The 14,524-nt window shown below is 41.7% G+C and overlaps 1 protein-coding gene across 4 annotated transcripts in view; it reads right to left on the minus strand.

Moving 5' to 3' along the window:
* Positions 1 to 14,524, minus strand: part of ASNS (asparagine synthetase (glutamine-hydrolyzing)) — a 150,202-nt gene that overhangs the window by 8,257 nt on the left and 127,421 nt on the right. Inside the window, exons 2-4 of one of the 4 annotated variants that reach the window (XM_044946471.2) lie at positions 14,309 to 14,383; positions 8,209 to 8,480; positions 2,139 to 2,376 (exon numbers count right to left, since the gene is read on the minus strand). In XM_044946471.2, coding sequence (XP_044802406.1) covers positions 2,139 to 2,376; positions 8,209 to 8,457 — 487 coding nt within the window. In that variant the 5' untranslated portion in view covers positions 8,458 to 8,480; positions 14,309 to 14,383. Of the gene's footprint in view, positions 1 to 2,138; positions 2,377 to 8,208; positions 8,481 to 13,095; positions 13,314 to 14,308; positions 14,384 to 14,524 lie in introns of those variants that run through there. The other 3 variants (XM_006074578.4, XM_006074581.4, XM_025290882.3) reach the window with 3 other exon arrangements.

Genomic DNA, 14,524 nt, shown 5'->3' on the forward strand with positions numbered 1-14,524 from the left:
TTATATTCCGTATCAAGGTTATCAGAGACAAATGGAAGTAAGGAGTCCACTTTTCCCTTGTGTTCTCTTTGCTGGGCTTCCCTAACAGCACTTTGGGTAAATAATGTGTGTACTTGTTCTTTCTCGTATGATCACATCAAGTGAGAAAGGATTTAAACAATGAAGCAAAAAAGCAGACGAGGAGGTAGATCACATTTTAGCATGTCATTGCTGTCTAGCTAGGACATAAACGATGACTGTCTTCCTCAACTTTATGGTCAAAAAATGATAAATATGATGTACAAGTATTTTCTTCCATTCTGTGGGTTGAGTTTTCACTTTCCTGATGGTGTCCTTTGAAGTACAAGAATGTTTAATTTTGATGAAACCCAATTTATCTATTTTTCCCTTGTTGTTTGTGCTTTTGGTGTCATATCAAAGAAATCTTTGCAAAACTGAAGGTCATGAAGATTTACCCCTATGCTTTCTCCTGAGTTTTATAGTTTTAGTGCTTACTAAAGTTTTAGTTTCACTATAAAGTTTTAGGGCTTACTTTAGCGATAAAATTTTAGAATTTGATCCACTTTGATTTTTATAAATGGTGTGAGGTAATGGTCTAACTGTTTTTTTTGCATATGTCAACTTGTCCCAACATCATTTGTTGAAAAGACTATTCTTTGTCCACTGAATGGTCCTGATACCCTCACTGACAATCAGTTGACTGCAGATGTACGGATGCACTTCTGGACTCTTAGCTGTATGGTCTGTATGTCTATCTTTCTGCTAGTACAATACTGTCCTGATTACCCTTGCTTTGCAGTACATTTTGAAGTCAGGAAGGGAGAGTCCTCCTACTTTATTCTTTTTCAAGATTGCTTTGGTTATTCTGAATCCTTTGCAATTCCCTATGGATTTCAGAGTCAGCTTGTCAATTTCTACAAAGTAATCACCTGGGATACTGACAGAGATCATGTTGAATCTGTAGATCCATTAGGGGAGTCTGTGCTAACTTAACAATGCTAAGTTTTCAATCCATGATCATGGGATGCTTTCCAATTTCTCTAGATCTTCTTTCAACAATGTTTTACAGTTTTCAGCATACAGTTTTGTACTTTTGTTACATTTATTCCAAATATGTGATTCTTTTTAATGCTATTTATAAACACAGAGTAAATCATGTGATCACTCCTAGGTATATGCCCAAGAAAAATGAAACCACACAAAAACTTGTACCCAAATATGTAGAGAAACATTATTCATAAAAGCCAACTGTCCATCAACTGACAAAAGGATAAACAGGGGATGAACAGAATGTGGTATATCCAGGTAATGGAATATCTTCAGCTCATAAAAAGTAAATAAAAAGATGTAAATACTGATAACATGCTACAACATAGACAAACCTTGGAAACATTATGCCAAGTGAAAGAAGCCAGTAATGAAATACCAGGCCACACAGGGTATGACTCCACTGGTATGTAATGGCCAGAACAGGGAAATCCACATAGACTGACAGTAGACTGGCGCTTGGCGGGGACTGGGGGTGGGGAAGGAGGAAGGAAGACGGGGACAGGACGCTTAATGCTTAATGAATATAAAGGGATGGGGAGTGACAGCTTACGAGTACAAGGCTTAGTTTTGAGATGATTTAAAAAAAAAATTCTAAATTGACTAGTGTTGGTTGCAGATATCTATGAACATACTAAAAACCACTGAACTGTACCCTTCCAATGGATGAATTGTATGGCATGTAAATTATACCCCAATAAAGCTGTTTAAAAAGTGCTGAACAAAAATGACTTTGTGGGACAGCCTGGCACAGTACCACAATGCAGTAACTGCAGGGCTGGCCAACCTTACCGTCACCATGTGACACAGGAAAACTCGAAAACACACATGGGATCAAACCAGATGCAGAAACTTTACTACAGATCTATCCTGTAAGGATTACAGAGTTTTAAGTGCTAAAAAGGAGACTCCAGCTCCGTGGTTTTAAAAAAAAAAGGAGGCCTAGAAACTCCATGACTAACACAGTCACTTGTAAAAAATTGGGTTGCCCCATTTGTACATATGGATTGGATTAGATTTGTAAATACGGTCTAGAAGAAAACACAGAATTGGGACAATAATGAAAAACCACAGAAAAATTCTATCATTACCTTTAGCTTCTGAACACACAGCCAAAAATCCATCTTCTGTCATGGCTTTAAACAAAGGTCTCACCCCATAGGTATCTCTGCCCAAGAACACTTTCTTATTGGCAGTATCCAGTAAAATAAATGCAAATACTCCATCCAACATACAAACTGTTTGTTCAATTCCTCCTTTGTCATAAAGATGAAGGATTATTTCACCATCCACTTTGGTCTGGTATTCAAATTCAAAATGGTGTTGCAGCTTAGGGAAACAATAGCAAAATGAAAATGTTACAGAATCCTGTGCTTTCACTAATTTTTTTTTTAATTGCAAAGTTGCTTCAGCATTTTTGTGCTCTATAATTTTGTGTACTTTAGTGATGTGCTTTAAAAGAATCATGGCATTATCAAAATATAGCTTGTTTGAACTCAGAATCAAATTGTAACATAAAGCTAAGCCCATGAAAACTTTAGGTGCATTCTGTTAAATAGAAGACAAAGGTAATGTACCCCTGTATTATATGGAGGGATGGAAATGGACATTATGTACATACTATATATGTAATACATGTGTAGTTGTTGTTGCTTAGTCTCTAAGTCATGTCCAACTCTTCTGTGACCCCATGGACTGTAGCCCACCAGGCTCATCTGTCCACCATTGGATTTCCAAGGCAAGAATACTGGAGCGGGTTGCCATGCCCTTCTGCAGGGGATCTTCCTGTCCCAGGGATCCAACCTGCATCTCCTGCATTGGCAGGATTCTTTATTGCTGAGCCACCGGGGAAGCCCAATACATGTGTATTTACATAAATAGGTAAGTTAAGTAAATAGACTGTCCAGGTGTCATGACACTAAAAATGTGTCCTCTGAAACACTTCCTATGAAAACAGAAAGCAAAAGGACAAATGCATTTGACACTATTTCCTGATGGACGATTCCACAATGATGATGGAGACAAATGGTCCAAAACAAAGTTGCTGGCCCTGGGGAGGTCTACAGCATCCCATTCTTCCACACTAGGCATTAAAGGTACTTCTCAGGGACGGACAAAATGATGATGTTGAAGCTTTATTCATCCACCTCCTCCTGGGGAACAACAAAGATACCATCACACCCACCACATGTAGAGAGGGTTTCATTAAATCAGGCCCAAACTCCTGTGGCTCTCCATTACCACTGGTAAACTGTGAGGGTGCAAAGTTCTCCGTGTGTCCCTCTTTGTACTCATATTTTTGGCTGATAATAGAGAAGAGGTTCATATAAACAAAATCAAATGGAAATGCTGGGTAGATTTGAACACTTAAAACATGTTTTTAAAATTTAAGAAGTCTCTATGCTTGTATGACCTGAAAAGCATGCTTCACAACCACACTCATTCTTTAATTTCTTAACCTTTGGCCTAAAAGCTCAGAACTGTCCAAAGATGGGCTCTGGCCACTTTCAGTGACCACGAAGTCACCTCTTGGTCACCTCTCCCCACTCTGGGAGACTGTCTGTGGTGATCTCTGTCACGAGGAGGTAGGGGTTGCAGAGGGTCTTCTGTTGACCCTTCTGGGCTTAAGTACCTGCAGGATAAATGAGCCTACAACACTCGAGGACTTTTAGTCAGCAACACTTCCAACCTACCCTCCATGACCACCCCATCACCATGGCTCTTTGGCCTAAAGCTCACAGGTAGTTTTTTGGTTAATGATTCACATGTACACTGCCCACTCTCTTGAAGCTCCCAGTACCCTGCCACCATTCAGAAATGACACCGCCGTTTGACATGCTGGCTACAGCTTTCTAAAGTGCTTCCCTCCACGACAGGGCCTTCTCTCTGCCCAGCCTGCACTCATATTCTTCTCTCTGATGGGTCTCCATCTACTCCCGACACACTGCTGGCTATATTTTGCAGTAAATTCTATTTTTATCAAAAAAGGGGGACTTTGAAGCTTACGCTGAAGAATTTTTTACATAAGCCTAAAATGTTGGTTCTACTCTTTAGACAGATTTTAGCTGTTTGCATTGGATAACCTGAACGATGGGTAGAAGCAATGGAACTCCTCTGCTTCTGAAAATACAACGTACTTGGCTAATTTAGAAGAAAAAATGTTTTCAAAATATTTAACTTTTTAACAACGTATTCACAAAATACACAAAAGCAGCTATGTTGTTCAAGGAAAACTAGGCATTTCCTATCTCATTTAAGGGGAAAGTCAGGCCACTACTGCTATGATACAACTTAGCATTCTTACATATATGGTACTAACTTGGCTTAGAAAGGAAGTTTTTTTTGGTTTTCGTTTGTTTGTTTTGTTTTGTGGCCACACCTCTCGCATGTGGGATCTTAGTTCCTGGACCAAGGACCAAACCCACAGCCCCTGCAGTGGAACCACGGAGTCTTAAACACTGGACCACCAGGGACTTCCCAGTAAGGAAGTTTTAACTGCTTCCTTCCTCTGCTTCCTTCCTCTATTCCCACTAGTTTGAAAGTCCATTTTTACCTTTCCTGTTCCATTTCACTTCCAAACACCATGAAAATGATGTCTGGTGTATAGTAGGCCTTAAGTAAATACAAGAAAAGAAAGTGAAAGTGAAGTCACTCAGTCGTGTCCGTCTCTTTGCGACTCCATGAACTGTAAGCTACCATGCTCCTCCGTCCATGGGATTTTCCAGGCAAGAGTACTAGAGTGGGTTGCCATTGCCTTCTCCAGAGGATCTTCCCAACCCAGGGATCGAACCCAGGTCTCCCACACTGTAGGCAGACGCTTTACCATCTGAGCCACCAGGGAAGTCCAAATACAAGAAAGGAACTTGTTAAATAACTATCTGTGTGTGTGTTTGTATGTATAGTGGGCAATAACCCGTTGTGCTCAGCTGTTCAGTTGTGTCTGACTCTGTGCAACCCCATGGACTGCAGCCTGCCAGGATCCTCTGCCCATGGAATTTTCCAGGCAAGAATACTGGAGTTGGGTGCCATTTCCTACTCCAGGAGATCTTCCCAACCCAAGAATCAAACCCACATCTCTTGCGTCTCCTGCTTTGGCAGGCGGATTCTTTACCACTAGCGCCACCTGGGAAGCCTTGAATAATTGTAATGATTCTTCAAATGAGAAGTATTTTCCTTGAAGTATTCCTATAAGTGAACTAAGTGGACAATAAACAATGGCTAAAGCCATATGACCAGAGGATGACTAAAATATAAATCCCTACTCATGAATGAAAGTCCATCCTATAGGAAATCAGTCCTGAATATTCATTGGAAGGACTGATGCTGAAGCTGAAACCCCAATACTTTGGCCACCTGATGCAAAGAACTGGCTCATCTGAAAAGACCCTAATGCTGGAAAAGATTGAAGGTGGGAAGAGAAGGGGACAACAGAGGATGAGATGGTTGGATGGCATCACCCACTCGATGCACATGAGTTTGAGTAAACTCCAGGAGCTGGTGATGGACAGGGAGGCCTGGCATGCTGCAGTTCATGGGGTCGCAAAGAGTCAGCCACGACTAAGTGACTGAACTGACTGACTCATGAATGACAGGAACATATCAAGAAGCCTCAAAAAGTACCAAGAAACATCACAACCAAATGTATAAACCTTGAATGCAATCTGAGTCAAACCAAAACACAGCTATAAATATCCATATATTCTTGGAACACCTAGTGAAATTTACTATGAACTAAATATTAGAGGGTATTATGGATTCTCAGGAGTTATATAATAGTATTGGTATAAAGCAGAAGAATGTCCTTCTTAGGAGATAAATGCTTACACATTTTAAAGTGCCACAGTATTTGTTGCTGTTGATGTTTAGTCTCTCAGTCATGTCTGAGTCTTTTGTGACCCTATGATCTGTAGTCCACCAGGTTCCTCTGTCCGTGGGGTATCCCAGGGAAGAATACTGGAGTGGGTTGCCATTCCCTTCTCCAGGGGATCTTCCTGACCCAGGGATTGAACCCACGTCCCCTGCATTAGCAGGCAGATTCTATACCACCTATGCTATGCTAAGTCACTTCAGTCGTTTCTGACTCTGTGCCACCCCACAGACGGCAGCCCACCAGGCTCCCCCGTCCCTGGGATTCTCCAGGCAAGAACACTGGAGTGGGCTGCCATTTCCTTCTCCAGGGGATCTTCCTGACCCAGGGATTGAACCCACATCACCCGCATTAGGGGCAGATTCTATACCATCTAGGTATACTCTAAAGTGATTAAGCCCAGAATTGAACGTCTGTGTAGTACGGACAGAGAGATGAAGCCAAAAAGGCAAAGCGTTAGCAGTTATTCAATCCAGGTGCTCTATATTCTGTTATTTTCTATAAATGTGAAATTTTCAAAATTAACAGTTGCGGAGGCAAGCAGCAAAAAATAACTTGCCAATTTTAGATCCAAAATTTTCTTATGAAACACTAGCCCCAAATAATTCCATACTGCAATGCTCTTAGCAAATGTGGCTTCCTCGGGTCAGAATTTTCACACCCTCACCATTCTCATTCTAAGAGTACGCTTTCACCAGATTAAAAGCTGTTCCAATTTTAGTGCTTCCTTCTTGCACTCCACTGCATCTGGCTACCTGTCTGACCCTTGGCTCTGATTACGACAATTATGCAACAGCACTTTAACGGCAATCTGAAATGAAATGTTTTCTGTTTTATGCTCACAGTAAACAAGCCTTTTCCACATGCAAATTTCCAAGCCCAGGTGAAACAAAGCCAGCTATTTGGGAACCATCATCTACTTCCTCTCCAGGAAGTGCAGAGGAGCTGGCAGGATGGGTGAGTGGGCCATTGGCCACTTTTGCCATCTCTAATGGTAAACAAGGAATTAGTATGTGAGAAATAAAGAAAGCAGGATTGGCCCCAGGTAGCTAGATGCATACCGGAAGAAATGATTTCAGCAAGCCTGGACACTTGCATCTTCCCATATATAGAAGATCCCTAAATCTCCTCATGTGAGAGATTTTGTTTTCTCTTAACAGTAATCTTTTATTATTCAGATTACCTGCCCCTTTCTGCAAACTTTTATATAGCCTGGCTCCTCCCCCACCTCCTCAGGATTGGCTCTCTAGGGGTCACCAGAGATACTGTCCTAACATTCCCACAGAATAAAACATAACTCTCAACTTTTAGGTTGCGCGTATTTTTTAGTTGACAGCAGGATCACCCACAAGATATTACATTCTATCCCTGCCTTAAAATCTTCAAATCTCATTGCTCTTAGAATTACATTCTACAGTCTTACCAAGTCCTGCTTGCTCTGGTCCTGCCCGACCTCTCCAAGACCATCTGGCCCACCTGCCCCTTGTTCACTTATGAACATTCCAGGGCTGTACACATGCTGTTCGCCCTGCATGAAATGCTCTTCCCAGCCCTGCTAGTTCATCCTTGTCCATTAGGTCTGAGTTTAAACGACAGTTCCTCAAGAGGTCTTCTCTGACAAACCTGTACTGAAACTGGATCTCCCATACCCATCAACCCCAAATTCATTTTTTCATAAAGCTTAGTATATGTATGGGGCTTTTCTAGCAACTCAGCTGGTAAATAACCCGCCAACCAATGCAGGAGATGTGAGATTCGGGTTTAATCCCTGGGTCAGGACAATCCCCTGGAGAAGGAAATAGCAACCTGCTCCAGTATTCCTGCCTGGAAAATTCCTTGGACAGAGGAACCTGGCAGGCTACAGTCCATGGGGTCACAAAGAGTTGGACATGACTGAGCGCACAAGAACACAAGTATATGCACAATGATTTTTTTTTGTCTGCTCCTTAATAGGAATACACTCCAGTAGTATGCAGACCTACCTCTCATATTTATTACTGTAGCCCTCGTGCCTAACACAGGTTATAATTAATATTCAAATTAATAATAGGGAACAAAAAGATTCTTTAAGAGTTAAAAACCTGAAATGGAATCCTCATTTATTTTTTGGTGACCAAGTCATTCTACCTCTTTGTGCATCTGTGCCCTGTCTGTCTATATATAATTGGAGCAAGTGAGAATGAACATGGGAAGTGGTTGAAAAGTAAAAAACATTAAACAAAATAAAATTATTATAATCAACTATCTCTGAGGCTTAATCACATTCAGATACCTTCTGGTTTTATTCTGTTTACCTTCTTGTGGTTGTAGATTTCACCGTTGTAACAGAGCCACAAGTAAGGATATTTCTTCACTCGAATTGGCTGCATTCCAAACAGCTGGTCAACTACCGCCAACCGGTGAAATCCAAAGCAGCAATTGGTGTACCCATTAACATTTTCAAAACGGAATGCATCCGGACCCCTGTGTGCAATCTTCATAGCACTCAGACACTGAACAGAAAGGCAGTCATCGCTGCCAAACAGCGCCCAAATGCCACACATGGTGCGATGAAGCTCCAGGCTCTCTATAGAGATAAAAGCAGATCAATTAAATAGTCAACATCCAACCCAAGTCGCATTCAATCTCGATTCCCAAAACTTGCATAAGCCACTTCAAAGCGTGAAATATGTTATCTTATCCAGAGCAATCTACCAGTAGATTGGCAGGTACAGAGGGTAAGAGAATGATTTAATCTACTTACAAGTATTCAGAAAAGATGAATGACCTTTACATCCAGCTAGCTATTAATATACAGCAGTTTAGCCCCTAGTCAAAGCCTGCTTCCCTCTGACATTTTGATTTGGTCAGCTAGAGCTAGCAGTGTTCAGGCCACATTCTGTTTTCTATCCTAGGTTTACACCCAAGACACAGATATACATGCAGACTGGCTCCAGCCCACCCAGAGATCCTAGTCTACTCTCTCCATCCCAGAATCCCAAAAGCTCTGAAAAATCCAAGAGATGCTCCAGCATACTACAATTGCCTCTTAGATCTTAAGAATAAATGGCATCTCTCTTTCTTTTATTTTTTATTCAATATTTTGGGCTGTGCCACGGGCATGCAGGATCTTGGTTCCCCCACTGCAGACTGCAGCCATGAAATTAAGAGACGCTTGTTCCTTTGAAGAATAGCTGAAAAACCTAGAAAGCATATTAAAAAGCAGAAACATCAGTTTGCTGACAAAGGTCCGTATAATCAAAGCTATGGTTTTTCCAGTAGTCATGTACAGAAGTGAGAGTTGGACCATAAAGAAGGCTGAATGCCGAAGAAATGATGCTTTTGAATTGTGGTGCTGGAGAAGACTCCTGAGAGTCCCTTGGACTGCAAGGAGATCCAACCAGTCCATCCTAAAGGAGATCAGTCCTGGGTGTTCATTGGAAGGACTGATGCTAAAGCTGAAACTCCAATACTTTGGTCACCTGATACAAAGAGCCAACTCACTGGAAAAGACCCTGATGCTGGGAAAGTTTGAGGGTAGGGGAAGAGGGCAACAGAGGATGAGATGGTTGGATGGCATCATCAATTCAATGGACATGAGTTTGAGCAAACTCCAGGAGACAGTGAAGGACCAGGAAGCCTGGTGTGCTGCAGTCCATGGGGTCACCAAGAGTTGGATAGGACTGAACACCTGAACAACAACTAAAACCAGAGATCAAACCCACAGCCTGTGCAGTCAGTCTGGGAGTCTTAACTGCCAGGGACTGCCAGGCAAGTCCCCTAAATGCATGTCTTTACCTGTTCAGTTCAGTTGCTCAGTCGTGTCTGACTCTTTGCGACCCCATGGACTGCAGTATGCCAGGCTTCCCTGTCCATTACCAACTCCCAGAGCTTCCTCAAACTCATGTCCATCAAGTCAGTGATGCCATCCAACCATCTCATCCTCTGTCATCCCTTCTCCTCCCACCTTCAATCTTTCCCAGCATCAGGGTCTTTTCAAACGAGTCAGTTCTTCGCATGAGGTGGACAAAGTATTGGAGTTTCGGCTTCAGCATCAGTCTTCCAATAAATATTCAGGATTGATTTCCTTTAGGATGGACTGGTTGGATCTGCTTGCAGTCTAAGGGACTTAAGAGTCTTCTCCAACACCACTGTTCAAAGGCATCAATTCTTCAGGACTCAGCTTTCTTTATAGTCCAACTCTCACATCCATACATGACTATTGGAAAAATCATAGCTTTGACTAGACGGACTTTTATTGGCAGAGTAATGTCTCTGCTTTTTAATATGCTGTCTAGGTTGGTCGTAACAGACATTTAATAGGTAGAAAAGATGATTGTACATACTGCCTAAGTGTAATATTAACATACCTAGATAATATAAACATTTCATTACTTCTACCTTACCGCCAAGTGATTTATTCAAATATTATCAAAGAAATTGAAAAAAGAGAAGAGAAAGCACTATTATCTGATATCCTAGCTTAATGACAAAAGAAGTTTTTTTAAGTTGACAGAGATACAAAATGTTCACCATCAAAATGTTCTAAAGGACCAAAATGTTCTTAAACACTTCTGTCTCAAAGCCACCATGGTCAGAAAGAAAGCAAAGTAGCCTGGACAAATAGAGCAGTATCTCTGATAAACAGCATGGTAGCCTGGACAAACAGAGCAGTATCTCTGATAAACAACATGGCTTGTCTTTGTAGGCCAAGAAGCAAGTAAGTACTTCCTATACAAATACAAATGTTAATTACTTTTCTATTCAAATTCAGTTCTCAGCTGTAAAAATAGAGACATTTTATTTGGATGCAGTCAACTCCAAACAGTTACTTTACTTAGGTAAAAATCTAGAACTCTTGGAAACTATTTTGGTATTTTTTTAATGCAAATTTGTAGCAAATGCCTTGATAAATGACATCACAAAGTATATAAATATTCAAGTTACATTAATCACTTGGAACAATCCTCTGAAGACATTTCATTCATGTTAAAATGAACCAAAGTAGGTGGGACAAACAGAGCAGTATCTCTGAAAAACAAAGTGGTTCATCTTCGCAAGGCCAAAAGAACCATGGCCTTGTTAGGCCTTTTCATGAGACCAGACCAAATAAATGGAAAACTGTATTAAAACAACTTGGAAAGAAGTATCACACGTTCTATGTGGACCCTTCCAGGCATTTGAGCAAATGCCTATAATCAGATACAGGAACACCTTTGAGACACTGTCAGTTTGGTTGTTGTAATAAAGCAAGTCACGTGAACCTTTTGGTTTCCCAGTGCATATAAAAGATTTATTTACACTATACTGTAGTCTATTTATTAAATGTGCAATAGCATGATGTCTAGCAATGTACATACTATAATTTAAAAATATTGCTAAAAAAAAAATGCTAACCATCATCTGAATCTTCAGCAAGTAGCAAGCTTTTTGCAACAGAAACTTCAAAGATCACTTGTCACAGATTTCGGTAATAAAATTTGAAGTTACCAAAATGTGACAGACAACAAGAGCAAATGCTGTTGGGAAATATGGTGCCTATGCAGACTTGCCATGCAATTCTTCAATTTGAAGAAAAAAAAAAAGCAGTACCTGCAAAGCACAACTAACCAGGTATGCTTGGATTTATTTTGAGATTTACTGGGAAAATTCAGTGCGATTTAAGTGAGTAGACTATCAATAAGCCATCTACCTCTGACTCTATACCAATGAAAAATAGGCTCTGAAAGTGCTTTGAAAATCACATGAGGTCATTAGTGAATCATTTCCCTGTCTTCTTAATGCTATTTGGTGAATCCCACTAATTGTGCTATAGCAATACACTTAAGCACTCAATTGGAGGGAAAAGAGGGATGATAAATGACCGCAAAGCACACGTTTCTTCAGTAGGAAAAGCAAATTAAAACTATCACCAATTATTTATATTGGAATCTGTTTTACTTGCAAACATCCTACTTGGCAAGGCTTTTTCCCACTGCTGTTACCTATTCCCAGTAATTTTCCATATTTCCTCATAAAAGTCTAAAGCAGTGCTGTCCAATGGAAATGTGAGCCACATATGTAATGTTGAATAAACTAGTAGCTCCATTAAAAGAGAAAAAAATGAAATTTTAAATAGATTTTAACACAATGTACTGAAAATGTATTACTATTACTGCAACATGTAAAATCAGTACAAAAATATTGACAGGATATTTTACATTGCTTTTCTCTATTAAACCTCAATCCGGATTAGCCAGCATTTCCAGTTTTCAATAGTCACATGTGGCTAATTGTTACTGAATTGGAGTGTTGTTTCAGCACATTTACTTAAACCAATACTTACAGTGCTATGGTGAAGTTTAAGATCTCAGCAACTAACTGCTGCCTTCAAGACCTACTAAGTTACCTCTAATGAATCTTACAATAATGCGATCAATGAAAAAGCTGAGTTACTGTTACTGGTGCTTTTAAATTATTTGTCAAGCACCACAGGCAACAGACGGTGAAGAAATAACGTAGGCCACAGGCTGGGGGGTGGTGGGGGGGAAAGTGTTCCTTCACTCAAAATAATAACATTAATTTGAAGCCGTTCCTATAAAACAGATAACCATTGAGAAAAGCCATGCCAGATTTTTTTTTGTTTGCCTTTTCCCTGACCGCGCCACCTGTCATCCCAAACCGATCTCTTCTGGGCAGGATTTGCTCAGCAAGTCACTTGTTGAGTCTTGCAACAAGAGGTGGGGGGAGGGGTAGCTAGGAGAAACCGGGTGGAAACCGGAGGTAAGGAGTATCCGAGGCCGTGACAGCTCAGCAGACTCTATGTAGGATCAGAGCCTAGGGAACGCGTGGCCCCGCGACTCCCAGCTGCACTCGGACCACGTGCTCCCTCCAGCCCATCAAGGGCAGGACCCTCGAAATGCAGAAATTTCCTCAGGTTTCGACGCAATATAATAACAATAACTTTAAAAAAAAAAAAAGAAATTTACAGGCGCCAACTTAAACCGCCGCCGCCGCCTCTCCGGAGCGGCAGGGCCGCGGCTCTGGGGGTCACGCGACCCCTCTATTCCAGACTAGCGGAGGTCTTCCCACCCCAGCTGGCTCCCAGGTGCGCAACAATCGGCCCCGCCTCCCCGGCCTGGCTGGAACTGCAGCATCCCGGGGTGCCGGGATCCGCGTCTGCCCACCCTTCGGGCTGGCCATGCTGCCGCACATCTTCCTACCTCTCCCGGGGCGGCCCTGCGGCACGCTGCAAGGGCGCCGCGACCCGCGGCTGCCGGGCCTACCTGGGCTCCGGTGGGGTGGGTGGGCCGGAAGGGCCCAGCTGCGGCTTGCAGGTTAAGGGGGGGGCGGTGGTTTCCTCTCACCCCTCACTTTATACCCTCCCGGCTCCTGTAATGCTTGCGGGAAGTTTCATCACTTCTGGAAAGACCAACCAACGCGCAGGGGCGTGGCCCGCGGGGCGTGAAGACGCTGTAGCCTGGCCAGGACAGGATGCGGAGCGATGGAGGCGGAGGAACGGCTCCCGCGTCTTAAAGCGTTAGTGCCTCTGCTGAAGGATAAGCTCAGAGGTCTGGCCAGGTACCCCACTGACACGTAGGATGGCCTTACCTGCTGTTCTGACAATTCATTAAACTTTCGTACCTGGTTTGTTCTTAGCGAAATCATCAGTAATTGATTGCAATATGCCTTCTGCAGCGTATCTTCCTCATGTCCTCAATTGCCAAATCTTTAGCACTTTATTTCTTCCTTACTATAAGAGAGCATCTGATACATAACTGTGGATATACATATATTTGCTAAATTAATAAATACTGAGGCAGATGGCTGGAAGGGTCTCCACCTTTTATTAAATGCAAGTTAGATTTCTTTAGGTTCTTCTACCTCAGACAGAGTTACATTTCTCCTCCCTCTGAGCATATGGCTCAGTGTATTTGTCTTGTGATGGATCGTCAGATCAAACCCATATGGGGTTGTACTGGCGCTCAACCAGATTGCCACCTTGTTGGCTATGTGGACTTCTTCACCTTTTGAGTCCCAGGACCGGCTCAGTGGATACGTGTACTCGATTTGATTCAATTACTCATTACATTTGATCTTTGACAAGTTACGCTTTCTGGAAAAGGACTGAGTTCCATTCCAGTCTGAATTTTATGACTTATATAGTAATATGATCATTAGATACCTTCTATAACCTCTTTACATTTCCATCTTTAAAATAAGCAAGTGAGAGACTACTAGAGGTCCTTCCAAATCCTGAAATTTTTAAGTACTAAAGTGATGAGAGTTCTGAAGAGTTATAGCACCCAAGGAGGGAAATCAATTTTTTCATCCCCACATTATCAACTATCTCATCAAAAAAAACCCATAGCATTGCCAAATCTGGTTATTTTTACATTAGACCCAGTTAGAAGAATATTATCCAGATTTACACACCTAATAGTTGTGGATCCAGGCTGTGAAGCCATGTTTGTCTGGATCCCCACACTTTTTTCTTTTCATCACATCTGCCTGTGGAACAGAATGACAAGAAGATCTGGGTTATACTGGAAATGCTGACAGAGGAGAAAAGGGCTAATATAGCCTCTGTTATTTTTGCTAAACATGAATGATTTCTGTTCAGGACAAAATATATTTTCTAGATTTCATCCC

The sequence above is a fragment of the Bubalus bubalis genome, chromosome 8 (assembly GCF_019923935.1).
Source record: "Bubalus bubalis isolate 160015118507 breed Murrah chromosome 8, NDDB_SH_1, whole genome shotgun sequence".
NCBI lineage: Eukaryota > Metazoa > Chordata > Mammalia > Artiodactyla > Bovidae > Bubalus > Bubalus bubalis.